The 27,775-nt window shown below is 39.5% G+C and overlaps 1 protein-coding gene and 2 pseudogenes across 1 annotated transcript in view; 2 read left to right on the forward strand and 1 right to left on the reverse strand.

Annotated features, from left to right (window-relative positions):
- The window catches only part of SLC26A8 (solute carrier family 26 member 8), an 84,024-nt gene that overhangs the window by 14,988 nt on the left and 41,261 nt on the right, over positions 1–27,775 (forward strand). The window contains exons 3-6 of the mRNA XM_036415154.2: positions 4,486–4,602; positions 6,271–6,452; positions 22,883–23,047; positions 24,422–24,571. Coding sequence (XP_036271047.1) covers positions 4,486–4,602; positions 6,271–6,452; positions 22,883–23,047; positions 24,422–24,571 — 614 coding nt within the window. The remainder of the gene's footprint in view (positions 1–4,485; positions 4,603–6,270; positions 6,453–22,882; positions 23,048–24,421; positions 24,572–27,775) is intronic.
- LOC123651348 lies at positions 6,896–7,385 on the reverse strand (annotated as a pseudogene).
- Positions 21,804–22,352, forward strand: LOC118705434 (annotated as a pseudogene).

Raw genomic sequence — 27,775 nt, forward strand, 5'->3', positions numbered from 1 at the left:
TCTTTTTGAGAATATCATATAAATGGACTCATCCTGTATGTCACTTTTGAGGGCTGGCTTCTTTAATTCAGCATTAGGCCTTTGAAATTATTGCAAATGGTTATGTGCATCAATACTTTGTCCCTTGTCATTGCTGAGTAATATTTCACTGTATGGCTGTACTATAGTTGGTTTAGTCATTCACTTGTTGATGGACAATTTGTCTCCAGTTTTTGGCCATTACACATAAAGTTGCTATGAATAGTCATGTACAGATTTTTATGTGAACATGTTTTTATTTCTCTCAGATATTAAATACCCAGGAGTGGTATTGTTGGTCATATGGTAAAGTGCATATATATATATATATATATATATATATATATATATATATATATATATATATTTCAAAGAGGAAGGAAGAGAGAGAGAGATAGAAACATCAATGATGAGAGAGAATCATTGATTGGCTGCCTCCTACATATCTTGTAGGGGATTGAGCCCACAACCCAAGATGTGCCCTTGACCAGAATTAAACCTGGGATCCTTCAGTCTGCAGACCGACACTATCCGCTGAGCCAAACCGGCTAGGGCTGGTAAAGTGTATATTTAACGTTATAGGAAACTGCCAAACTTTTTTCAGAGTGGCTGTACCTACCATTTTACATCTCCACCAGCAATGTATGAGAATTCTAGTTCTTCCGCACTCTTGTCAGCACTTGATACTGTTAGTATTTCTTCATTAAACCATCTACTTAAGATAATTATAGATTTAAATGCTCTTATAAGAAACCCCAGAGCAATCCCTTATATTCTTCACCCGTTTTCCCCAATGGTAACAACTTGCAAAACTATAGTTCAATCTTACAACCAGGTTATTGATGTTGATACAATAAAGATATAGTACATTTCTACCTCCATAGGGATCCCTCTTGTTGTCCTTTGATGATCACCCCTAATTGCCTCCTGTCCCCATTCCCTCCTCAGCCGCTGACAAACACGAATCTGTTCTTCATTTCTATAACATTGACATTTCAAGAAAGTTATATGAATGGAGTCATACATATGCAAACCTTTGTTTTGGGATTGGCTTTTTTCAATATCTTTAGTCTCTGGAGATTCTTCTAGGCTGTTGTGTGTACCTTTTTTTTTTTCCCCCCCCCAAGTAGCATTCCATGGTATGGATGTACCACAGTTTGTTTAAACATTCACCCTCATAGGACATTGGAATTGTTTGCAGCTTTTGGCTGTTACAAGTACAGCTGCTATGGACATTTGTGTGTAGGTTGGTGAACATAGTCCTCATTTCTCTGGGATAAATAGTCAGGAGTGTATTTGTTGGAATGGAGGGTGGTTGCATGTTTAATTTTTTAAGGACATGTCAAGCTGTTCTCCAGAGTGGTTGCAACATTTGATATTCCTACCAGCAATCTGTGAGGAGTCTGGTGGCTCTGCATCCTCACCAGCATTTGGTGTTGTCACTACTTTTTACTTTAGTCATTCTGATAGATCTCACTGTGGTTTCAGTTTGCATTTCCCTAATGGCTGCTGATGCTGAACATCTTTTCATATGGGAATTTTCCATCTATATATTTCAATGAATGGCTCTTCTTGTCTTTTGCTCAGGTTTTAATTGGATAGTTTACATTTTCACTGTTTATTTTTAATAATTATTTATATATTTTAGATACTAGTTCTCTGTCAATGTGTTTTGCAAATATTTTCTCCCAGCCTGCAGCCTGTTCTTTTGTGAGACTGTGTGTGTGATTGAATTCTCACCTGAGGACATGATTATTTTGACTTGAGAGAGAGGAAGGGAGAGAAACTTCAATGTAAGGGAGAAACATCAATCAGTTGCCTCCATACATACTCCAACCCAGGATGGAGCGCTGTCTGGGAATCAAACCCACAACCTTTGGTGTAGGGATGAAGCTCTGACTGACTGAGCAACCTGGCCAGACCTGTAGCCTGTCTTAACAAAGTATTTTAAAGAGAAACTTTTTTTTTTTTTAACAAAACTTAGCTTTCACTGTCTTTTATTAATATTTTAGTAATTCTAAGAGATTTGTAGTGGTATATCATCGTGGTTTTAATTTGCATTTTTCTGATTGCTAATGAGATCAAACATATTTTTATGTTCTTATTTGCTACCCTAATATTCTCTTTGGTGAAGTACCTGTTCGAGTCCTTTGCCCATTTTTTAAATTGGAATTTTGGTTTCCTTATTGTTCTTTTTTGAGAATTCTTTATATATTCTGATATGTTATATAAGTTCTTTCTAGATATGTGATTTGCAAATACTTTCAGTCTGTAGCTTATCTTTTCATTCATGACAGTTTCTTTCACAGAGCAAAGGTTTTAATTTTTATAAAGCCCAATTTTTTTTCTTTTACAGATCCCCCCCCCCCCCAATCATATATTGGAACTATTCACTTAAATCCAGGTCACAAAATTTTTCTCCTATATTTTCTTCTAAGTCTTATAGTTTTATGTTTTACATTAAGATCTATGATCCATTTTTAGTTAATCTTTGTGTAATGTGAGAAACGTAGGTCAAGGTTATTTTTGTTGCATTTTCAGCATTATTTTTAAAGAAAAGAATCCTCCATTGAAGGTTTTTACACTTTGTCAAAGATCATATAGCCATGTTTTTGTGGGTCTATTTCTGGACTCTCTATTCTGTTCTATTGATCTATGTGTCTATCCTTTGCCAATGTCATATCTTAATTATTATGTCTTTATAGATAGTCTTACAATTGGGTAGAGTGATTCCTCCAACTTTGTTTTTTTTTTTTTTCAAAATTGTTTTAGCTTATTCTTCTATATAAATATTTTGTCTATATCCACCCAAAAAATTCTACTGAGATTTTGATAGCTGTTGCATTAAATTCATAGATAACTTTGCAGATAATAATGTTGAGTTTCCAATTCATGACCACAGTATATCTCTTTATTTATTTAGGTCTTCTTTGACTTCTTTCATTAGCATTTATTGTTTTTAGCACACAGATCTTATACATATTTTGTTAGATTTATACCTATTTCATTTTTAGATTTAAACCTATTTCATTTCCAGTCAATGTGTCAGTCACCTCAAGGCTCTACTGAGGCTGGAGGGTCAGTTTCCAACAATATGTTTGCTGACATGCCTGGTTTTCTTGCCATGTGGCTGTTTGAGTGTCCTCACAACATGACAGCTGGCAGGACCAACTGCATGTATGAGACCCAATGCAAAATGAAAATGCAGAGCCCTTAGTTCAAAAATTATTCAGAATTTCAAGATGGTCAGAGTAGAACATGAAGCCAAGAGTAGAGGCTTCTAAGCCCAGGACTCTATGTGATTGTATCAGTCACACCCTTGAAGTCAACTCTGGTGGCTGGTGACCTGAAAGAGAGAGAGAGAGAGAGAGGGAGAGAGACACCACAGTCTTCTTGCACAATCTCAAAAGTGACATCCTATCATTTTTTGTTGTATTCTATTTATCGGAAGCAACTTATAAGATCCATCCCACACATAAGGGGTGGGGATCACACAAGGGCATGAAAACCAATTAGCCATTGCAGATCATCCTCTACCACAACAACCACTTATGAGATAAGCAGGGAAATGTGAATACTGACTGGATATTTGATACTGTTAAAGAACCATTATTTCTTAGGTCTAATGATGATATTGTAGTTACATTAAAGGAGGGTATTCTTTTAAAGATACATTCTGAAATATATACTGATGAAATGATCATGTCTTTGGATTTGTTTCAAAATAACATGGAGTGGAAGAGGAGTTGGTGCATAAGTAAAATAAGATTGGCCACGAATTGACCATTGTTGAAGGGTTGTCTGATACATGGGTGCTAATTATACTCTATTTTTGTATATGTTTTAACTTTTCCACTAAAAAAAAAAAGATCCTTGCTTGTCTAAGACAATAAATCAGCTCAGTGGGCTCATTAGAATGATCTAAGTTGAGTGCCTCAGTTCAAATCTCCTGATTTTCAGGGTGCTTTTTAGAAAAGAAAATATTGAGGAAGGAGTTAAAAGAAGAGATGAGAATGATGAGCATATGGTAAAGAGCCAACACATACCAACTTGGGAGTCAAGTCAGCTCAGTGGGATTCTTGCCTTGCTCTCCAGCTTTGTCCTCCATCCTAGAGCATTAACAGGGCCTCTGTTCTAGGCTAGGGTGCAAGTGGGCTGCTCCTGAGCTGTTGGAAGTTGAAGCCTGGTTGCTGTGATGTTTGCTTTCTAAGATTAGCTTGAAGACCACACTGGGAAAGGTGGTTAAGCCTATGATTTAGAATAGAGGTATAAAATCTTGAGGTACAATAGGAAGAGAAGCTAGGAATCATAGGAGGCAATAAAAGATACTAATTAAAGGCTGTATGTCATGCTCAGTCAGCCATATACATAGATCATTTTCATTTTAAATATTCTTTACAGTTTTTATGTAAGGTAACTTTTAAAAGCCAGGCTACCTTTTCTTACCTAAATTATTTTGCCTTTCAGTTCTGACGTATAGTTTGCTGACAAGGCAACTGATCCCTCCTCTCAACATCTCATATGCAGCTTTCACTAATACAGTAATTTATGTAATTTTTGGATCATGTCATCAAATGTCTATTGGTGAGTTCAGTTCTGGAACCGGAGGAGGTGGATGAAGTCCCCACCTCAATTATTTACCCATTGCTAAGGAACCCAAGTGAAAGCTCTGTTCAAGGTAGAAAGAAAGGAGACAGAAGATGGGCATTCTAGCCACAGGATTAGTGCTTAGACTTTAGAAATTGAAAACTTCTAGTATGTCATTATCAAGGTCACCACCAGGTGAAAAGGCCAGGAAGCTATTTCCCAAAGGGATGAAAGGACAGAAGTACTTTCCTTGGGAGATTACCTCGCATTGGAATCTAAATGCCCAGAGCCAGAAAGGTCCAGGAGCAATTCTGCCAATACTTTTAGAGTGGATCCATCTTTCCATTGGACCCAGGATAACCAAACTCCATGGGCCTGATTCATAATTATCATTTTCTTACTGTATTAGTTTTACAATGAGAAAATACCATCATGGTAATCAAAGCACTTAAATCCATAGGAGGAGCACTTTCTTTCTCAGGGTCAGAATCCATCTACTCTTTTATATCAGAAATGACTGTTACAGGAACCAAGCTAGTTAAAGGTCATATAATCAGCAAATATACTAGGTGAATCTGCATAGAAATCAAACTAGGAAATACCCCAACAGTCTAGGAAGGGCATTGCCAACCTTCACCCGTGAAGCGCCTTTTCCGGCCTTCCCCACACAACCAAGACTGACATATCTTCTCCGAGTGTTTGTCAATCTGGGACCATCCCATTCTTCTAAGTACGTAGTGCTACTCTGCCTTTTCTGCACTAAAATTCATTGTGTCAATTTTACTTTTAAACTTTAGAGAGTAATTTCATTCCCAAGGCACATTACAATTACTTCCAAAGACTGGTAATAAGAGCGATTAGAGTTTTGTGTCTATCGGGTAATTTATTGGTTTTGTTGTTGTTGTTGTTGTAAGGATATTTTTTCCATTTTCAGAGAAAGTAGAAGGAAGGGGGACAGGAAGAGAGACAGAGACAGAGACAGAGACAGAGAGAGAGAGAGAAGCAATGTGAGAGATACATTAAGTCATTTCCTTGTACCCCGACCAGAGGCAGGAAGTGAACCCGCCACCTCGGTATGTGCGCTTAACAGGGATTCAAACCCACAACCCTTTAGTGTGCAGGCCAGTGTTCTAACCACTTAGCACACCAGCCAGGGCTATCAGGTAATTTAAGAGTAAGGTTTGCCTTTGCTTCTGTTATATGTTGATGTGAAGACTAAATGAAGTTATGTTTGAAACAGATTTAGCTGAGTGTCATTTTGCACTAGTAAATAAATCCTTCCTGAGTGTTGGGTATTATTTTTCTTCTTATTATTACTGTCTTCTGATATTTTCACCACCACATCACTTTTCATCACTCTAAGAGTAGACACAGCAGCTGAACCTGATACATATTTCCAGTCAATTTCTCTCTGCAGCCCACACTATGTGCCCATAATGAAAGAGGTTAATACCTGGACTACCAAGATCTAAATTCTGTGACTTGGTCACAGTTTGTGAGGCCAGAGTTCTTTCCGTGCTCTTTCTTACTCTCAATGGCCACTTTCAAATAAGAAAAGTTCTTCGGATCAAGGACAAAAACAACATAAGATCCTGCCTTGATTTGTCAATAGCTTCAGTTTACCTGGACTTAAATCCTCACCTTCTGCCTACTTCTTTTTCATAGGTGCCTTCTTTCTTGTGAGCGCTCTGTTGATGGATGTCCTGAATTTATACCCATTCAACAGTGGCCACCTGGTCCTGGGAACTTTCCTCAAAGAGGACTTCTCTGATCCCCTCTTCTTCACGGGCTACAACCGATCCCTGAGTGTGGTGGCAACCACAACATTTGTTACTGGGATTTTGCAGGTAGGATCTGAGTCTCTGAACCTCTGAGGAAGAACTAAATAAAGGGGCTACAAATAGACCCCTCCCTTTCATTGCTCCCACTGTCCATTAAAATACTCCAGTGATTTATTTCTGGAAAACTTGTAGGATCTGTGGATAGACTGTGATAAAATTTCTCCCATGTCAGAAACCATCAACCATTGATTTTGGAAGTTTATGTTTTGTTTTTATTATTCAAAACATCTTTATTTATTTATTTTTTAAAGAACTGTGTTTTTATTGGTTTCAGAGAGGAAGGGAGAGGGAGAAAGAGAAACATCAATGATCGGCTGCCTCCTGCATACCCCACACTGGGGGGTCGAGCCTGCAACCCAGGCACATGCCCTGAGTGGAAATTGAACTGTTACCTCCTGGTTCATAAATCACTGCTCAACCACTGAGCCACTCCAGCCAGCAAAACGGCCTTATTTTTTTAATTTAGCTTTCTGACTCTATGCTTATACCTTCAATACTCTCACAACAATTCTTTGCTCCTCAAAGAAGAAAGCATGCCTGATCCTTTCATGGACACATTCAGCGCACATGGATCCACGCCAGGTACTGCTGACATGTTTTTTTTCATTTTAGGAAACCTCACAGCACAAACTCTGTGAAGTTGGATTAGGCACACGCCACATGCAGATTTTGCGCTTCTCCAATCTTCTTGGTGTAAAGGGAAACAATTCTATTACCAGGGGTTCGGGACAGCCTAGTTTTGTTAGAGGCTGTATTGTAGGACAGCCTCCTAATATGACAAATGCTGGACCATTCTGAATGCCTGAAGTCGCCGTTCCCGGAAGAGGAAAAAGCCATCCACCACTGATTTTGGATGAGACACAAAACATTTTCACCAGTCCCTTCTCTGAGACTAAGGGGTCCTAGGAACTATGGGCTAGAGTTCTAGACATGATTTCATGTTTTAAAAATTCCTTTAGCCCGTTGGCTTGGCTCAGTGGTTGAACGTTGACCTATGGACCAGGAGGTCACATTTTGATTCCCAGTCAGGGTATATGCTGGATTTCGGGAGGCAGCCAATCAGTGATTCTCTCTCATCACTAATGTTTCTATCTCTCCCTCTCCCTTCCTCTCTGAAATCAATAAAAAAATATATATTTTTAAAAATTTCTTTATATTCTTTCAACAAGAATAGCACTGATAGATTCAAATACTATATTTTGGGTTAGTAAGCATTGGAGCTTTACCTGAAATCCTTTTTCTGCAATGACAGGACCACAGCTGAAGCACAAATATCAATGACATTAAAATATCAGAATTTATTTTTGACAATGTCTTTCATTTCGCTCAGAGACTCTACTATCTAAAGCTAAATCCACCTAACTAAAATCACACATTTCAAATTTCTTTCTTTCTTCTCAACTAACCCACTCCCTAGCTAATTGTCTCTGTTCTACACTGGAACCATCTTTCATTTGGTAAGGATTTATTGGGAGCCTGCAAAAGCAAGTTATTACGATGGGTTGACCCGTGACAACTGTATGAACATAAATTACGTTACAGTGGGTTGACCCATTTGTCAGCTGTATGAACATAAATTATGTTACCTTTGTGGGCCTTAGTTTTCTCATGCATAAAATATTATCCAATAAAAGAGTAATATGCAAATTGACTGTCACTCCAACACAGGATGGATACCCCATGTGTACTTAAAATGGCTGACAGGGGAGGGCAGTTGTGGGCAATCAGGCCTGCAAGGGAGGGCAGTTAGGGGTAACCAAGCTGGCAGGGGAGGGCAGTTAGGGGCAATTGGGCCAGCAGGGGAGCAGTTAGGCATCAATCAGGCTAGCAGGGGAGTAGTAAGGGGATGATTAGGCTGGCAGGCAGAAGTGGTTAGGGACAATCAGATAGTCATGCCAGTGAGCGGTTGGGAGCCAGCAGATCTGGATTGTGAGAGGGATATACAATTACCCATTTAGGCCCGATCCCATTGGAGAGAGTGCAGGCTGGGCTGACGGACACCCCCGCCCCTCCGTGTACAATTTCGTGCACCGGGCCTCTAGTGGAAATAATAACATTGGTTTTGTGGAGTTCTTATGAAAATTAAGTGAGAAAATGCATGTAAAATATTTAGCCCAGAGCCTGTCACTTAGTAAGTATCAATAAATTATAATTACTGGATACAAAGAAGTAAATTTGATACTTGAACAGAAACCAAAATTTTAAAAGAAGATATAAGGTCTGTACTCAAAAAAATTCAATGTTGTAGGAGAAGACAAAATAACAGGCAATATGTCAGTAACCTGTTAATTAGCTAAGTGGCCTAGGACATGTCTGTCCCCTTTTTAAAGCTTTTGTGTTTTTTTGTTGTTGTTGTTTTTTCCCCTTTAATAAAGGAGGAGACATTTCATTTTCAGGAGGATGGAATAGATGCACTTTTCCCTATTCCTCCAGCTAAGTACAACAAAATATCTTGGAACATTATATATAAAACAAATGTAAGAAGACTCTGGTTGATGGAGAGAAAGTCAGCAGGTCCAGAACCTCAGGACATAAGACCAACACAGAAGTGCATTCCCTGGGTTTTCTTTTCAACTCATTTATTTTAATCTTGGTGCCGAAGAGGCCAGAAACCCAAAGTACCAACAGGTGCAGACAAAAACAAACAAACAAAAAAAGACTGAAAATGTTTCTACAATAACTTATCTACTCCAGACAAACACTACGAAAAAACAGAATTATGATATCGACACCATTTATATCAGCAAAGGCAAAGGGGGGAGCCTAGACTTTCTGACTTAGCTGTAATGAGGTGCCTACTCAGTCCCAACTAGAGTATTGTCAGAGAAGGCCAGTGGAGAGTCAGAACTTTCATCCCCACTGGGAAGTAATGAGACCCCCTTCCTGCGCCATGCTGGGGCGGTGCCAGAGAAGGCCTAGTGAAGAGTCAGGTCTTTCACCGTGACAAGAACCCTTTCTGCTGGGATGTCCAGGTGGGGAGAAGTAAAGGCATTCCTTTCTATCCCAACCAGAATAGTACCAGGGGAGGCCCAGTGAGGAGCCAGAACTCCCACTCCTGCCCAGCAATATTGGAGAATCTCTAGTGCCACCCGTGTCAGCGGAGGCTGGGAGGAGAATCTGGACTTCTACCTCTACCGGGCAAAACAAGGTGGCACCCTCTCCTCCCCCTCCCAGCACTTTGTCAAAATAAGCTAGATAAAACAGAAGGTTTAAATAAGATTCAGAGTCTTATAACATAGTAACCCAAATGTATGATTGAATTGAAAATTATTTGTCATACCAAAAACAAGGAAAGTCTCAACTTGAATTTTATTTTATTTTTAAATGTCACACTTTTTTTAAATTTTTTAATTTTTTTTATTAAATTATTATCTGTGTACATATTTTAACATTGCCCACCCTCCCATGCGTACCCCCCCTCCCCAGAGTTTTGTGTCCATTGGTTGTACTTATATGCATGTATACAAGTCCTTCTATTGATCTCTTATCTCCCCCAGATCTCCCTACTCTCCCCGCTGTAATTTTACAGTCTACTTATTGCTTTACTGTCTTTATATCTGACTTTTGGTTTGTCAGTTTATAATGTTCTTTAATATCAATAAATGAGTGAGGCCATGTGGTATTTCTCTTTCATTGACTGGCTTATTTCACTCAGCATGATGTTCTCTAGTTCTATCCAGGTTGCTGCAAATGATGAGAATTCCTTCTTTTTTATGGTAGCATAGTATTCCATTGTGTAGATGTACCATAGTTTTTGGATCCAATCATCTGCTGACGGGCACCTAGGCTGTTTCCAGATTCTAGCTATTGTAGATTGTGCTGCTATGAACATAAGGGTGCATATATCCTTTCTGATTGGTGTTTCTAGTTTCTTGGGATATATTCCTAGGAGTGCGATTACTGGGTCAAATGGGAGTTCCATTTTCAGTTTTTTGAGGAAACTCCACACTGTTCTCCACAGTGGTTGCACCAGTCTGAATTCCCACCAGCAGTACATGAGGGTTCCTTTTTCTCCACAACCTCGCCAACACTTGTCATTTATTGATTTGTTGATGTTGGCCATTCTGACAGGTGTGAGATGGTACCACATTGTTGTTTTGATTTGCATCTCTCGGATAATTAGTGACTTTGAGCATGTTTTCATGTGCCTTTTGGCTTTCATTCTGTCTTCTTTTGAAAATATTCTATTTAGGTCCATTGCCCATTTTTTAATTGGACCATTCATCTTCCCTTTATTTAGTTGTATAAGCTGTTTGTAGATGTTGGAGATTAAACCTTTATCAGTGGTAACGTTTGCAAATATGTTCTCCCACACAGTGGGCTTTCTTGTTGTTTTGCTGATGGTTTCTTTTGCTGTAAAAAAGCTTTTTATTTTGATGTAGTCCCATTTGTTTATTTTCTCTTTAGCTTCCATTGCCCTAGGGGCAGTATCAGTGAAGAAGTTCTTTTGGCATACGTCTGAGATTTTGCTGCCTGTGGATGCCTCTAGTATTTTTATGGTTTCCTGTCTGATGTTTAAGTCCTGTATCCATTTTGAGTTTATTTTTGTAAATGGTGTAAGTTGGTGATCTAGTTTCATTCTTTTGCATGTATCTGTCCAATTTTCCCAACACCATTTATTGAAGAGACTGTCTTGACTCCATTGTATATTCGTGCCTCCTTTGTCAAATATTAATTGAGCATATTGATTTGGGTTGATATCTGGGTTCTCGATTCTATTCCATTGATCTATATGTCTGTTCTTGTGCCAGTACCAGGCTGTTTTGAGAACAGTGGCTTTGTAATACAGTTTGAAGTCTGGTATTGAGATCCCTCCTTCTTTACTCCTCTTTCTCAGGATTGCTGTGGCTATTCAGGGTCTTTTATTGTTCCAAATGAACTTTTGGAGAGTTCTTTCTAGGTCAGTGAAATATGCCGTTGGTATTTTAATGGGGAGTGCATTGAACCTATAGATTGCTTTAGGAAGTATAGACATTTTGATGATGTTGATTCTACCAATCCAAGAACATGGTATGTTCTTCCATCTGTTTACATCTTCCTCTATCTCTTTTTTCAGTGTCATGTAGTTTTCTGTGTATAGGTCCTTTACTTCCTTAGTTAAGTTTATTCCTAGGTATCTTAATTTTTTTGGTGCGATGATAAATGAAATTGCTTTTTTAGTCTCTGTTTCTGTAAGTTCACTGTTGGTGTATAGAAATGCCATAGATTTCTTGGCATTAATTTTGTATCCTGCTACATTGCCAAATTCATTTATTAAGCCAATTAGTTTTTTAATGGAGTCTTTTGGTTTTTTTATATACAATATCATGTCGTCTGCAAATAAGGATAACTTTAATTCTTCTTTTCCAATTTGGATGCCTTTTATTTCCTCCTCTTGTCTAATTGCAATGGCTAGTACTTCCAGTACTATGTCAACGAGGAGTGGCGATAGTGGGCATCCCTGTCTTGTTCCTGTTCTTAGAGGAAATGATTTTAGGTTTTGCCCATTGAGTATGATGTTGGCTGTGGGTTTATCATATATAGCTTTTATTTTGTTGAGGTATGATCCTTGTACTCCCACCTTGTTGAGAGTTTTTATCAGGAAAGGGTGTTGGATTTTATCAAATGCTTTTTCTGCATCAATTGATATGACTATATGATTTTTATCTTTCAATTTGTTTATGTGATGTATCACGTTTATTGATTTGCGGATATTGTACCAACCTTGCATTCCTGGAATAAAATCCTACTTGGTCATGGTGTATGATATTTGTGATGCTCTGCTGGAGCCGATTTGCTAGAATTTTGTTGAGGATTTTGGCATCTATGTTCATGAGGGATATTGGCCTGTAATTCTCTTTCATTGAGTTGTCTTTATCTGGTTTTGGTATTAGGGTGATGCTGGCTTCATAGAAGGAGTTTGGAAGTGTTCCTTCTTCTTGAATTTTTTGGAAAAGTCTGAGGAGGATAGGTTTTAGTTCTTCCTTGAATGTTTGGTAAAACTCTCCTGTGAAGCCATCTGGCCCTGGGCTTTTGTTTGCTGGAAGCTTTTTGATGACTGTTTCAATTTCTTCCCACATCACTGCTCTATTGAGATTTTTAGATTCTTCCTGATTGAGTTTTGGAAGGTTGTATTTTTCTAGGAATGTGTCCATTTCCTCCAGGTTGTTCAGTTTGTTGGAATAGAGTTGTTCGTAGTATTTTGTAACAATCCTTTGTATTTTGGCGGGGTCTGTTGTTATTTCACCTCTTTCGTTTCTGATTTTGTTTATTTGGGTCCTCTCTCTTTGTTTCTTGGTTAGCCTGGCTAGAGGTCCATCTATCTTGTTTATTCTTTCAAAGAACCAGCTCTTGGTTTTGTTGATCTTATGTATTGTTTCTTTATTCTCTATGTCATTTATCTGTGCTCTGATTTTTGTTATTTCCTTCCTTCTGCTTACACTGGGCTTTTCTTGTTGCTCTTTTTCTAACTCTTTGAGTTGTAGAGTTAGATCATTTGTTACCATTTTTTCTAGTTTTTTTCAATAGGCTTGTAGGGATATGAACTTCCCTCTCAAAACTGCTTTTGCTGTGTCCCATAGATTTTGGATAGTTGTGTTTTCATTGTCATTTGTTTCCAGGATGTTTTTAATTTCTTCCTTGATTTCTTTGGTAACCCAGTCCTTGTTTAATAGCATGCTGTTTAGTCTCCATGTGTTTGATTTCTTTGGATTTTTTTCATTGTAGTTAATTTCCAGTTTTATGCCACTATGATCTGAGAAGATGCTTGATATGATTTCTATCTTCTTGAATTTGAAGAGACTTTGCCTATGTCCCAAAGTGGTCTATCTTTGAGAATGTCCCATGTGCACTTGAGAAGAATGTATATTCTGTGGCTTTGAGGTGGAATGTTCTGAAGATATCGATTAATTCCATCTGGTCTAGCAAGTCATTTAGGATTGATATTTCTTTGCTGATTTTTTGTTTAGATGATTTGTCAAAGGGTGATAGTGGGGTATTAAAGTCTCCTACTATGATTGTATTGCTATTAATCTCTCCCTTAATGTCCTCCAGCAGTTTTTTTATATATTGGGGTGCTCCCGTATTGGGTGCATATATATTTTCCAGGGTTATTTCTTCTTGTTGGATTGCTCCCTTTAGTATTATGAAGTGGCCTTCATTATCTCTTGTTATGTTCTTCACTCTGAGATCTAATTTGTCAGATATAAGTATTGCTACCCCAGCTTTTTTTTCATTTCCATTCGCCTGGATAATCTTTTTCCATCCCTTCACCCTCAGTCTGTGTGCATCTTTTTTTCTGAGGTGGGTTTCTTGTAGACAACAGATATATGGGTCTTGTTTTCTTATCCAATTTGACACCCTATGTCTTTTGATTGGAGCATTTAGTCCATTTACATTTAAAGTTATTATTGATAGATAATTATTAGACGCCATTTTTATTCTATACCCCTGTGTTCCTTCTTTGCTTTCTATTTCTTTAATTTTACAGTAGACCCTTTAGCATTTCTTGCATTGCTGGTTTGGTGGAGATAAATTCCCTTAGTCTGTTTTTGTCTGTGAAGCTCCTGATTTCACCTTCACTTTTGATTGATAGCCTTGCTGGGTACAGTATTCTTGGATTCAGACCCTTCCTTTGCATGACTTTGTATATTTCATCCCATTCCCTTCTGGCCTGATAAGTTTCTGTGGAGAAATCAGTTGCTAGTCTGATAGGGGTTCCTTTATATGTAACTTTCTGTCTCTCTCTGGCTGCTTTTAAAATTCTTTTTTTTTTTTTTTTTTTTTTTTTTTTTTTGTCGTTGGTGTTTGACAGCTTAATTATAATGTGCCTAGGGGTCGGTTTTCTGGGGTTCATTCTGCTTTGGGACTCTGCGAGCACCTTGGATTTGTGTGGGGTTTTTTTCCCTCTATCTCAGGAAAGTTTTCTGTCATTATTTCTTGAAATACATTTTCCATGTCTTTCTCAATTCCCTTTCCTTCTGGAACCCCTATTATTCTAATATTGTTTTGTTTTGTATTGTCCCAAAGTTCCCTTAGACTTTCCTCCTGTTTTTTAATTTTTTTCCCCAGAAGCTGTTCTAATTGTGTCTTTTTTTCCATCTTGTCTTCTAGCTCGCTGATGCGGTCCTCTGCTTCTTCTAATCTACTCTTGATGCTTTCTATTGAGTTCTTTACAGTAACGATGTCATTTTTTGTTTCTTCTTGGTTCTTCTTCATTTCCTCTTGGTTCTTACTCATATTGTCAAATTTGTCTTCCATTCTTTTTAGCCATCTTATGATCATTACTCTGAATTCTTGCTCTGGTAGGTTGCTTGCCTCTATCTCGTTTACTTCCTTTTCTGGTGAAGCCTGTTTTTCTTTCATATGCGGGCTGTTTTTTGGTCTCCCCATCTCTCCTTTTCGCCGAGCAGTGGGGCACTCCAGTGCAGCCAGGTGTTCGCACCGCCTGGGATCTGCGTTCTGGGGGTCTCAGCTGCTTGGTGGTCACTGCAGCTGTGGATATTCAGGTCTCTGACACGATCCTATCTTCCTCTCAAGATGGCGAGGTTTCCCCGTCCAAGCCGGTAGATAGCTCCAGGCAGGGACGTATCCCGCGTGGGTGCTTCCCTGTGAGGGGTACCTCTGTCAGCGGCCCCCCAGCAGTTTCTTCTGGTGTTCGCTGTCTCCCAGCTTGCTAATAAACACTCACAGCTCAAGACCATCGGCTGCTCTCTTTCTGCTTCAGGAGAGGGCTCAGAATTTGCCCATCTATTCTTCCGCCATCTTACCTCCTCCCACACTTTTTCTTTAAAATAAAATATTTTATTGATTTTTTTTAGAGTGGAAAGGAGAGGGATAGAGAGTTAGAAACACCGATAGAGAAAAACATCAATCAGCTGCCTCCTACACACCCCCTACTGGGGATGTGCCCACAACCAAGGTACATGCTCTTGACTGGAATTGAACCTGGGACCCTTCAGTCCGAAGGCCTATTCTCTATCCACTGAACCAAACCAGTTAGGTCTCAACTTGAATTAAAAAACAATAACAAGCCCTAGTGGGTTTGGCTCAGTAAAAAGATTTACAGCCTGGGGACTGAAGGGTCCCAGGTTCAAGTCTGGTCAAGGGCATGTTTCTCAGTTGCAGGCTCGATCTGATCCCTGGCCTGGCTGGAGCATGTGGGAAGGCAACCAACTGATATTTCTCTTCCTCTCTCCCTCCCCACCATTCTCTCTAAAAAAACCAATGTGAAAAATATCCTCAGGTGAAGATTAATAAAAACAATAACAACAACAACAACAAAAAAGATTCCAACACTGAGATGACAGAGATTCTAGAATTGGAAAGATTTTAAATCAGTCTTCTTAAAACTTCCCAAATTTGGCAAAATATGTAATCCTATAGAATCATGAAGTTGAGAAAATCCCCAAGAAAATAAATCCATAAAAATCCACACCAACACAAATCATAGTCAAACTTCTGAAAATTAAAAAACAGCAAACAATATCTTGAAAGCAGTGAGAGAAACCCTCTACCTACATGGGTAAACAACTCAAATGACAGCAGATTTCTTATCAAAACCATCGAGGCCAGAATGAAGTGGCACAATATTTCTTGTTCACTGAAAGAAAAGAATTGTCAATACAAAATCATAATACCATTCATGAATGGACACCCAGCCAGCATGGCTCAGTAGTTAAGTGTCAACCTATGAACCAGGAAGTTGTGGTTCAATTCCTAGTCAGGGCACATGCCCAAGTTACAGGTTCGATCCCTATTGACAGGCATGTAGGAGGTAGCTGATCAATGATTTCTCTTTCATCTTTCATGTTCCTATCTCTTCCTCTCCCTCTCCCTTCCTTTCTGAAGTCAATAAACATATATATTTAAAAATAATACATAATGTTCTCTGAATACATCTTATTCTCTGGGATTCAGAGCAAGAGAGAAAAAGAAAATATTTAAAAAATAATAAGAATGAAGGAGAAGTCAAGACATTCTCAGATGAAGGAAAAATAAGAGAATTTGTCACAAGTAGACCCTAAAAAATGACTAAAGGAAATTTCATAAAAAGAAAGGAAATGATAAAGGAAGAAATATTGAAACACCAGGAAAAAAGAACAATGGAAAGAGTAAAAATATGGATAAATATGATAGATTTTCCTTGTTCTCTTGGATTTTCTAAATTATGTTTGATAGTTGAAGCAAAATTATAACACTGGCTGATGTAGTTAAAAATGTATGTAGAAAAATATCTATATAGAAATATTTAAAACTATTGTTTTATAAATAACTAAGGTTTCTATACTTTGCTTGAACTGGTAAGGTATTGACATTAGTATACTGTAATAAGTTATGTACATACTAGAGGCCCAGTGCATGAAAATTCATGCACTGGAGGCGGGGAGGGGCCTCAGCCCAGACTGTCCCCTATCACAGTCCAGGAGCCCTCAGGGGCAGAAGGCAACTTGGTGATCAGGAGAAGGCGATGCCCCATCACACCTCTGCTGCTGCCACTGCCAGCAGCCCAAGCCTCAGCTGACCCTGGTTACCTGAGCCTCAGGCTGTCCTGAGTGGCTGAGCAGCTGCCTTGACCGGCCCTGGATGGCTTAGGGGCTGAGAGGACTGGGGGAGTCCTGAGGTAGGTGCCTCAACAGGCCTGAGGGGACTGGGTGACACCATATTTGAGGGCATGACAGTCAATTAGCACATTCCCTCCTTATTGGCTGTGGGTGCTGACATCCTTGAGGATGGGGCAGTCAATTAGCATATTTCCTTCCTTATTGGCTGTGGGTGCTTCCATCTTTGTTACAGCATGAGGGTCAATTAGCAAATTCCCTCTTTACTAGATAGGATAATGTAGTATCTAGGGCAAGCACTAAATAAGCTATACAAAGATATACACTCAAAAAGCAATATCCTCTATAATAATAAAAGTGTAATATAATAACTTCATATAATAATAAAAGCTAAATATACCAGACAGCCAAATGACCTTCTGGACATCATTCCAGACATCCTTCTGGATGAAGCTGTGGCAGCAGGTTGAGGCCAAGGCAGTTAGGGGCAATCTGGCAGGCAGGCAATTGGTTAGGGGCGATGAGGCAGGTAGGCAGAGGGGTTAGGGGTGATTAGGCAGGCAAGCATAGTGGTTAAAGGTGATCAGGCAGCAGGTGAGCGGTTAGGAGCCAGCGGTACTGGATTGCAAGAGGGATGTCTGACTACCAATTTAGGGATCCTGGACTGCAAGAAGGTGCAGGCCAAGTTGAGGGGGACCCCCCTCACCCAGTGCACGAATGTTGTGCACTGGGCCTCTAGTAGATAAATAGAGATGGAATTCTAGAAATGTTCAAGTAACCCAGAGAAGTAAGGAAAAAAAAAAAAGAAATGAAAACATCAGAACAAACGGAAAAATAGGGGACACAAGCCCTAACATTTACACTAAAGATAGAGATTGATATATTTTAAAATATGCTGTCTATAAGAAACATCAAATACAGTATGATTATATAGACAGGTTGCAAGTAAAAGAGTGAAAAGATATAGCATGCAAATATGAATAAAGGAAAGTAGAATTGTCTGTATTAATATCAGATAAAGTAGACTTCAGAGCTAATAAAATTACCAGAAGTAGGGAGGGACATGATCCTATCTAATATGCAAATCGACCGTCATTCCAACACACAAAATGGCCGCCCCCATGTGGTCAAAGAAGGCTGCCCCCATTTGGACACAAGATGGCTGCCACCAGATGGCCAGTAGGAGAGGGCAGTTAGGAGTGACCAGGCTGGCAGAAGAGGGCAATTGGGGGAGACAAGGCCAGCAGGGGATGACAGTTGGGGGCGGGGAACCAAGCCTGCAGGGGAGGGCAGTTGGGGAGGACCAGGCCTGCAGGGGAGGACAGTAGGGGGGGGTCCCAGGCCTGCAGGGGAGGGCAATTTGGGGAAATTGGGCCAGCAGGGGAACAGTTAGGCATTGATCAGGCTGGCAGGAGAGTGGTTAGGGGATGATCAGGCTGGCAGGCAGAAGCGGTTAGGGGCAATTAGGTAAGCATACAGGTGAATGGTTGGGAGCCAGCAGTTCTGAATTGTGAGAGGGATGTCCAACAGCCCGTTTAGGCTAAGGTGACCAGACATCCCGCTTTTGGTGGGACAGTCCCAATTTTTAACAATTTGTCCCGTGTCCCGTGGCGTTTTTAAAAAGTCCTGATTTTTGAAAACTAGATCCAAAATAAGCAAAAGGAAGAAAATCATGAAAAACAAAAATGAATGAAAATGAAAATAGGAAAGCTTACATACTCATGATTCCTATGTAAAAATCCCTGAAGTGACAAAATTATATAAATGGAGAACAGGATTATGGATAAGAGTGGAGGTAGGAAGATGGAGATTGGGATTAGGAATAGGAGGTGAGAGGCAAGTGGGTGTTGGCTATGAAAGGTCAAAAGAAGGATCCTTGTGGTGATGGAATTATGTTGTATCCTGGCTGTATCAACATCAATATTCTAGTTGTGGTTTGTACTATAGTTTTCCAAGATGTTACTATTGGGGAAAATGGTATAAAGAGTACATCAGATCTCTCTGTTTTGTTTTTGAGAACTGCCTATCAATCTACAATTACAAAAAATGAAAAGTATAAATTTAAAGAACTCTGAACCAAATGAGAAAACTAATATTTATTGCTATGTGTTAGTTACTGTTCAAGCACTTCATATGTATTACTAGAGGCCTGGTGCACGAAATTCATGCATGGGGGATGGGCGGTGTCTCTCAGCCCAGCCTGCACCCTCTCCAATCTAGGACCCCTCAAGGGATGTACGACTAATTTATCCCAGTAGGATCTGGTCTAAATGGGCAGTCGGACATCCCTCTCACAATCCAGAACTGCTGGCTCCCAACTGCTTGCCTGCCTGCCTTCCTGATTGCTCCTAACCACTTCTGCCTGCCAGCCTGATCATCCCCTAACCACTCCCCTGCCAGCCTGATTGATGCCTAACTGCTCCCCTGTCAGCCTGATTGCCCCTAAGTGCCCTCCCCTGCAGGCTTGGTCACCCCTAACTGCCCTCCCCTGCAGGCCTGGTCCCTCCCAACTGCCCTCCCCTGCTGGCCATCTTGTGGTGTCCACCTTGTGTCCACATGGGGGCAGTCATCTTATGTGTTGGAGTGACAGTCGATTTTCATATTACTCTTTGATTAAATAAGATGTCTTTTGATTCTCAAAAGACCCCCTTTTTGAGTGTGGATAGTACTATAAAGGAAACAAGGTATAATGAGATTAAGTAATTGCCCAAAGTCACATAGATAGTAAGATCCCAAACTAGGATTCAGACTCAGGATGCTCTACCTCAAGAATTTATGCTCTAGATTAGGGGTGTCGAACTCAATCAGAGAAGGGGCCAAAATCTAAAATCCAGCCTAAATCGCGGGCCGAATGGTTTACTGAACAGTCATAAAATGTCATTGTGATGGAAACGCAGCGGAGTGCAGTGATGACAGCGAGGTGCGGGCCACATTGCAAGGCCTGGCGGGACAGATTTGGCCCGCGGGCCTTGTGTTTGACACATGTGCTCTAGATAATTAAAGTGGAAACTAACATTAATAAAAGTGAAGGGTTTAGTATCAAACGAATATGAAACAAAGAAGTAATCTTTAGTTGGATTTGAGTTGTCTGGGAAGGAAATAACTATTTATTGAGACTTTCTTTCATTCATTGAACATTTAGTTCTTGTTTTCTATAAGAATGGCACAGTTTTGATGTCACAGGACAACTCTAACTGCCTAGAAAACTATGTTAACACAGACTCTGATACCACATAGCAGCTGGGCATGAAACAGCTCTATGGTTAATTATAGATACTTGCCATTTACCAGGTGGAAGGAAAGGATGGCATGAAGATGGGTGATATGTATTTGTATCTGTCACTATTTTCAGATTTGAGCTAAGTGTTTCCATGTGTTGTATAATGTAATCCATACAAAACACCGTGCTGAGTATTAACAATTTACAGTTAGGAAACTGAGGCTCATAAGAATTTACTTGTCCAAACTCACACAGCCAGTGAGTGTCAGAACCAGGATTGAAGTCACATTTCTCCATCACTAGGAATCTTGCTGTTTTCATCACACCTCCTAAAGAAGGGGAGTTTCATTATGCTTTTGAAAGAGGTGATGGACATAGATTGGCAGAGATGGCAAAAAAAAAGAAAAAAAAAGAAGAAAAAAAAGGAGAGGTTCTTGCATAAGCACAGAAATAGAAATCAGACGTTCACACAAAAGACGGGAAGCAGGTTGGCCTGACTAGAGTAGAGTACTGAGTTGTAATGACAGGAGATTAAAGGGGAGACACAGCCCCAACTGACAGGAAGCTTTGAAACAAAAAGATTTTAAAGGTAAAAGATTTACTCTTCAAAATTTGTTTTCTGAGCCCTACAGTCCAGTGGAAGCTGAAATGGTGACAGTAATGGGTTTCAAGACTTGTTTTCCTTTTCCTTTTCCTCACTGGGCTGGGCCAGTTTTTCTAACCAACCCTCTTAAGTGCATGGGGCCCACACTTTATCCATCAATTTATTCTAAAAGATGGACATATATACTGCAAAAAGCTCAAATAACGAGGTATAAATGATAAAGTATTGCTATCAACTTTTAAATATATATATATATATATATATATATATATATATATTTTTTTTTTTTTTTTACAGAGAGGAAGAGAGAGGGAGAGTTAGAAACATCAATGAGAAAGAAACATCAATCAGCTGCCTCCTGTACACCTCCTACTGGGGATGTGCCTGCACCCAAGGTATATGCCCTCGACCAGAATCGAACCTGGAACCCTTGAGTTCACAGGCCATCACTCTATCCACTGAGCCAAACCTGCTAGGGCATTGCCACCAACTTTTATCCCATTCCCCAAAGGTAACTTCTGTTAATATTTTGATGTCACTAGTTTAGACTCTGCATATTTAGAAATATATGTATAATTTATTTTATAATATATTATATAACATTTAAAATATGTATTTCTATATTATATATGCATATGTGCATATAAAATACAATGTTTTATCCATATATGTAATATAAAACATTGTATTTTATATGCACATATGCATATATAACATAGAAATACATATTTTAAATGTTATATATTATAAATATGTAACATATATATATATGTGTGTGTATATATATTATATATATATTATATATATATATATTATATATATATAATTTTGAAGACAAAAATTCAATTGAATCATTCTTAGTAAAGATAAGAGTGAAAGGCCAAGTGTGACCTGGAACTCAGGTTTTTAAATTGTCTTTTCCTTTGTAAAAGGCTGCTTTCCTCACAAGAATGTTAATATCTCCTGGAAAAGGTTCTCAGAGTGACTAATGAAATGGCTCTTTAAAAAGGCAATGGCTTGCCCCTCTCTTCCTCGGCACTGCCTACGGAGGTGGCAGCCATCTCCTACTCGGCACCATGGCTGCCCTCAGACCACTCATGAAACCCAAGATTGTCAAAAAGAGGACCAAGAAGTTCACCCGGCACCAGTCAGACCGATAGGTCAAAATTAAGCGGAACTGGCGGAAACCCAGAGGCCTTGACAATAGGGTGCGGAGAAGATTCAAGGGCCAGATCCTGATGCCCAACAGTGGTGATGGGAGCCACAAGAAAACAAAGCACATGCTGCCCAGTGGTTTTTGGAAGTTTCTGGTCCATAACGTCAAAGAACGTGAAGTGCTGCTGCTGTGCAACAAACCTTACTGTGCTGAGACTGCTCACAGCGTTTCCTCCTGGGAGAACCGCAAAGCCACTGTGGGAAGAGCAGCCCAGCTGGCCCTCGGAGTCTCCAGTCCCAATGCCGGGCTGTGCAGCGAAGAAAATGAGCAGAACGATTGTGTACTCATTGTTTTTGTGTTAATAAAATCATAGAATTCTGCCATCTGGCATTTCCGCCTTGGGAAAATAAATTTTTAAAAGGCAATGGCTTATTCTGATTAGTCTGTGACTGTTAACCTTAAGTCAGTAGATTCTAGGGCAATATATTAAGCTTAAGTGCTTGCAAAGAAAGACAGACAGACCTGGCTGATGTGGCTCAGTGGTTGAGTGTCCACCCATGAGCCTAATAGTCACACTTTGATTCCAGTCAGGGCTCATGCCTGGTTGCAGCTTGCAGGAGGCAGCCAGTGGATGATTGTCATCATTGATGTTTCTCTCTCTCTCTCTCCCCCCTTACTCTCTCTGAAATCAACAAAATATATTTTAAAAAAGAGAGTGTGGTCTAGTGCTCTAGGGAGCCCCAAATGAATGAACACCAGGACCAATTGCAGCTGGTTTGGGAAAGAGACACCGGAGTTATCAGAGGGGCCTCACCTAACTTTCTTGTTGGAAACCCTTTGGAGAGAACTTAACCGATGCCATTGCTGGTCTGATGACTTTCTGCCTCTGTTTTTCTTTTTCCTCTGAACCCCCTGCAGCTAATAATGGGCATATTAGGTTTTGGCTTCATAGCAGCCTACCTTCCAGAGGCGGCAATCAATGCCTACCTGACAGCCGTGGGCCTACACATCATAGTGTCCCAGATGACTTTCATCTTCGGGATTATGATTAGCTTCAACGCTGGTCCTGTCGCCTTCTTCTATGTGAGTAATTTCTACTCTCACCCAAATTACAGATGCCCCATCCCCTGTCCTCCAACAGACGGGACCCAAGTGGAGAGACTCCTGCACAGGCAGCCGGGTCAGGAGGGCCCTGGAAATACTGTCTCTCCTAGATTTACAGTCTTGATTAATTACAGGTGCCAGTTGGATCATTTTTCTGTTTCATTAACCATGTTGCCCAGCTTTTTAAACTTACATGACTTACAAAAACGTTTGATCCTTAAGATACCATATCTATCTTAACGCTTCCCATCACATGACTCATAGCAGACATGTATCCCTAAGACATCTAAAAAATGTAAATTGCTAAGTAATCCCCAAATACAAAAATGGCTCAGGAGCCAAGCTAAGGTACATATGTGGTCTAGGACCGTGGTCGGCAAACTGCGGCTCACGAGCCACATGTGGCTCTTTGGCCCCTTGAGTGTGGCTCTTCCACAAAATACCATGGCCTGGGCAAGTTTACTTTGAAGAAGTGGTGTTAGAAGAAGTTTATGTTTTAAAAATTTGGCTCTCAAAAGAAATTTCAATTGTTGTACTGTTGATATTTGGTTTGCCGACCACTCGTCTAGGAGAATTAATAAAGAATAAGCTAACAAACAGAAATCCCGGTCCTTTGTGCTATACTGAAATGTATAAAGTCTGTTTTTTCTTTATTGGACATCACTATCACTTTCAACTTAAAAAAATACATATCTACTCACTTGGTCAAGACTTTTTTGTCTAGCAATACTACATAAGGACTTCCTTTTTCTTTGTTTTGTTTTTTGTTTGTTTGTTTGTTTGTTTGTTAATCCTTACCTGAGAACATTTTTTCCCCCATTGATTTTTAGAGAGTAGAAGGGAGGGAGAGAAGGGAAGAGAGATGCATCAGTTGGTTGTGTCAAACCTGTAATCCAGGTAAGTGCCCTTGGCCAGGAATTGAATCTCTGGCCTTTCCATGAGCCGGCCAACACTCTAACCACTGAGAAACACTGGCTAGGGCTAGGGACTTTTTTGCTGTTGTTATTAATACTCACCCAAGGATATTTTTTCCATTGATTTTTTTTTTTCTTTTTTAGAGAGAGAGAATGAAAGGAAGAAAGGAAGGGAGGGAGGGAGAGAAACATCAATGTGAGAGAAACACATCATTTGGTTGCCTCCTGCATGGCCCAACTGGGGCCTGGGATCTAGATACATACTTGCTCTTGATTGGGAATCAAACCCCCATCCTCTGGTTCACAGGCCGATGCTCTAACCACTGAGCCACAATGGCCAGGGCCAAGAACTACTTTTTGATCTAGAAAGAGTGTCATTTTCTAGACTTAGACAATTATATACCCCTTTCTAAGCCTCTGTAATTTTGTTTTCTTCCAGAACATAATTAGCTACTGTATATCTCTTCCAAAAGCTAATTCCACCAGCATCCTGCTATTTCTAGCTGCTGTTGTCATTCTGAGAGTCAACAAATGTATCAGAATCTCCTTCAATCATTACCCGCTTGAGTTTCCCATGGAGGCTTTCCTGGTAGGTGTTCTGATGTCCCAAATTCATGATTCAGATAATTTAAAATACCTGTCTTTTAAAAAATATAAATAAGCAACTAGGAAAGAAAACACTGTAAAAAATAATGATTTAAAAAATATATATATGTTGAATTGTGACAAAGCTTTAAATGCATTTAGTTTTAAGTGCTAGCTTATATTTGTAAAACATACTTTTCTTTTCTTTTTTTTAATAAATCTTTATTGTTTTTCTCTATATTGTTGAAAGCATTATATATGCCCTCCCCCCCCCCCGTTCCCCCATTGGCCCCCTCCAGCCCACCCTTGGCCTCCTCCCCCACCCAGGCCTTCACCACCCTATTATCTGTGTCCATGGGTTCTGTATATATGATTACAAGGTCTTTGGTTGATTACCTCCCACCCACCCACCCTCCCCCATTTTCCCTCTGAGATTCCCCACTCTGTTCCATGCTTCCATGTTTTTGGATCCACTCTGTTCATCAGTTTGTTTTGTTAATTAGATTCCATATATAAATAAGATAATGTGATATTTGTCTTTCTCTGATTTATTTCACGTAGCAAAAAAAACATACTTATTTTCAAGTGATTTTCATCTATTGCCTTTTTCATTCTATTTAATAATAATTACAGATGAAGTATTATAGAATTAAACCTATATAATTTTATTAACCAATTTTACCCCAATAAATTCCATTAAAAATAAGATTTTCCCCACTTATGAAAGTGATACAGGTTCGTCCTAACAATTTTGTAAAACATAAAGAAGAAAAAATGAAAGGAAGAGAGGAAACCCCTATAGTTGCACCCCGCCAAAGTCAACTACAGTGGGTAGATACTTCTAGATTGTTAGTTATTCCCTCTTTCTCCCAAACAAATGAGAGGCTTATGCTCAGTGTTGGTAAATTTCCACCTTCTTCTATGCAGAAGTTCTGTTTCTACTTTAGTATGGTTGCAATCATACTGTGATCCAGCCTCTTTCATTTCCACCATGCTGCAGTAAGACACTGAGGGAGAGGCATTGTGAAATGCATTACCTAATTCGTGTCACTACCTAGTAAGTGGTAGAGCTGGCCTCACTACTGTCTAATAATAACACTCGTTTCTTTTAAAAATCCACTGATAAAATTTATCTTTGGCAGTTATAACTAACATTTTTATAATGATAAAGACATTTTCATAAATAAAGCTTAAGGGTTTTTAAAGTCAGCATTTCTCTTATTAAGATTGCTGAATTCTTGGATGTCTTTGAAAATTCTTTTCCCCTTTAGAGGTGTTCTGTTGCAGAGATACTTAAAGTTCACCAAATATCCATGTGTCCCCCTGTATTTCCCAGCCACCTCTGTAGTTAGACAAGACTATGTGACTTTGGAGGTAAATGTAGACGACTAGGTAAGAGTTCCCATGTACTGCTTCCCCTGCTGTAACAATCATAGAGTGTCTGTTAAGATGATAGTTAGTATAATAGATGGAACTAGTTTGCATCCCTGAAGTGCCCTTTGCAAAGGAGCTGCCCTAGAGAGACGTGGACTCTGTGCAGGTAAAAATAATGTTTATGTGTTAAGGTCTCATGGTTTGTATGTTGCCACAGCATACCTACCCTACATTTTCTAATTCAGATCTATAGAGTTCATGATTAAAAGACTATGCGAACTGCTTTGGAAATGGAAACCAAGCTCTGTCTATCACTGTTGTCCATCTCTTATAGAGGTGCATATTCTCTCTTCTTGGAACAGTTGAAAAGCTATTAATTTACAAAGGGCAGAGCTGAAAGGCTGCTTTTACAAAAGACTTTCCAAAACACTGTACACAAATCCTTTTCATGGAACCCGCCCTGTCCTGGCACCTTAGCAAACCAGGCTTCGGGGCCACCAGCAGGTGCACCTGTGACAAAAAATATCCTCTCTCTCTCTCTCTCTCTCTCTCGACTCATTTCAGCTTTTTAGAGTAAAATTGACATAAAATTGCAAGATATTTAAAGTGTGCATCACTGTGACTTGACATATATGTACATTGTGAAAGGATTCCCCGGTCCAGTTATTAACACACCCATCACCTCACATGTTTATCTTTCTGGGGGGTGGGAGATGAGAATACTTTAAGCATTATTCTTATAAAATGTAAGTTCTGCTCTCTTATCAAATTTCAATTATACAACAGAATTCTCAACTATAGTCACCATGTTATACATTAGTTCCTCAGACCTTATTCATCTTATAGCTGAAAGTTTATACCATTTTATCAACTTTTTCCTGTTTCCCCACCTCACAGCCCCTGCCAACCGCTTTTCTGCACTTTCTTGTTTGAGCGAGACTGGTTTTGTTTTTAGGTTCCACACTGTAAGTGATGTCAGGCAGTATTTGTTTTACTCTGCCTGGCTTATTCCACTTACCCTAATAGCTTCAAAACTCATCCATATTGTCACAAATCAACCCTCCCTTAAGAGACATCAGCTACAGGAATCAGTGCTATTCCTTCAAGCAGCCTCAAAGGCAGTGAACATTAGCCAGGGCTATTCAGACAGGAAAGTAAGAGCGTAGAGGATTCTGAGGGTTGGACTGTGAGCCACAGTTGAGACATTCCTTTGGGGAATGCTGTAAATAAGTAGGATGCACCATGATGTGCAGCAACAGAGGCATCTGAGGCCCAGCAATGCAAGGAGTTGAAGACTTAGAATCATTGCAATTTAGGTAGTAAACCTTGTTGTGACTTAATTTATACCCAAAGCTTATTGAAACCGACAATATGCTACTTATACTGTAGCAGCATAGAAACCATGAGGTCTTAACAGATAAAAGTTATTTTTGCCTGGGTCAGCGCACATACAGCAGTCAACTAGTGAGTGCATACATAAGTGGAACAATGGATCTCTCTCTCTCTCCCTTCCCCTCACCCCCGCCCCTTCCTTTCACTTTCAAATCAATAAATTAAAAAAAAAAAATTTAACCTAGGCATTAAGTTTTATTGTCTCTGGCTTAATTTGCTTTGGTTTGAGATCTTTATAAGGTATAACAATTGCCAGGTTATCTATTTTCCTTCTAGTTGTAATGCAAGGGAGACTTGCCATTTTAGAAATCAATGAATGGGAAGGGAAAACAGCAAGTGATTACCTTGCTGAAGACTGCTTTCTTGTGCTATCAAGGGTTGTTCCATAGGGTTAGTCAATGATATGATTCTCAATATACCTCAGTAATCCCCCAACAGACCT

This window comes from Pipistrellus kuhlii, unplaced genomic scaffold (assembly GCF_014108245.1).
Source record: "Pipistrellus kuhlii isolate mPipKuh1 unplaced genomic scaffold, mPipKuh1.p scaffold_m20_p_5, whole genome shotgun sequence".
Classification (NCBI taxonomy): domain Eukaryota; kingdom Metazoa; phylum Chordata; class Mammalia; order Chiroptera; family Vespertilionidae; genus Pipistrellus; species Pipistrellus kuhlii.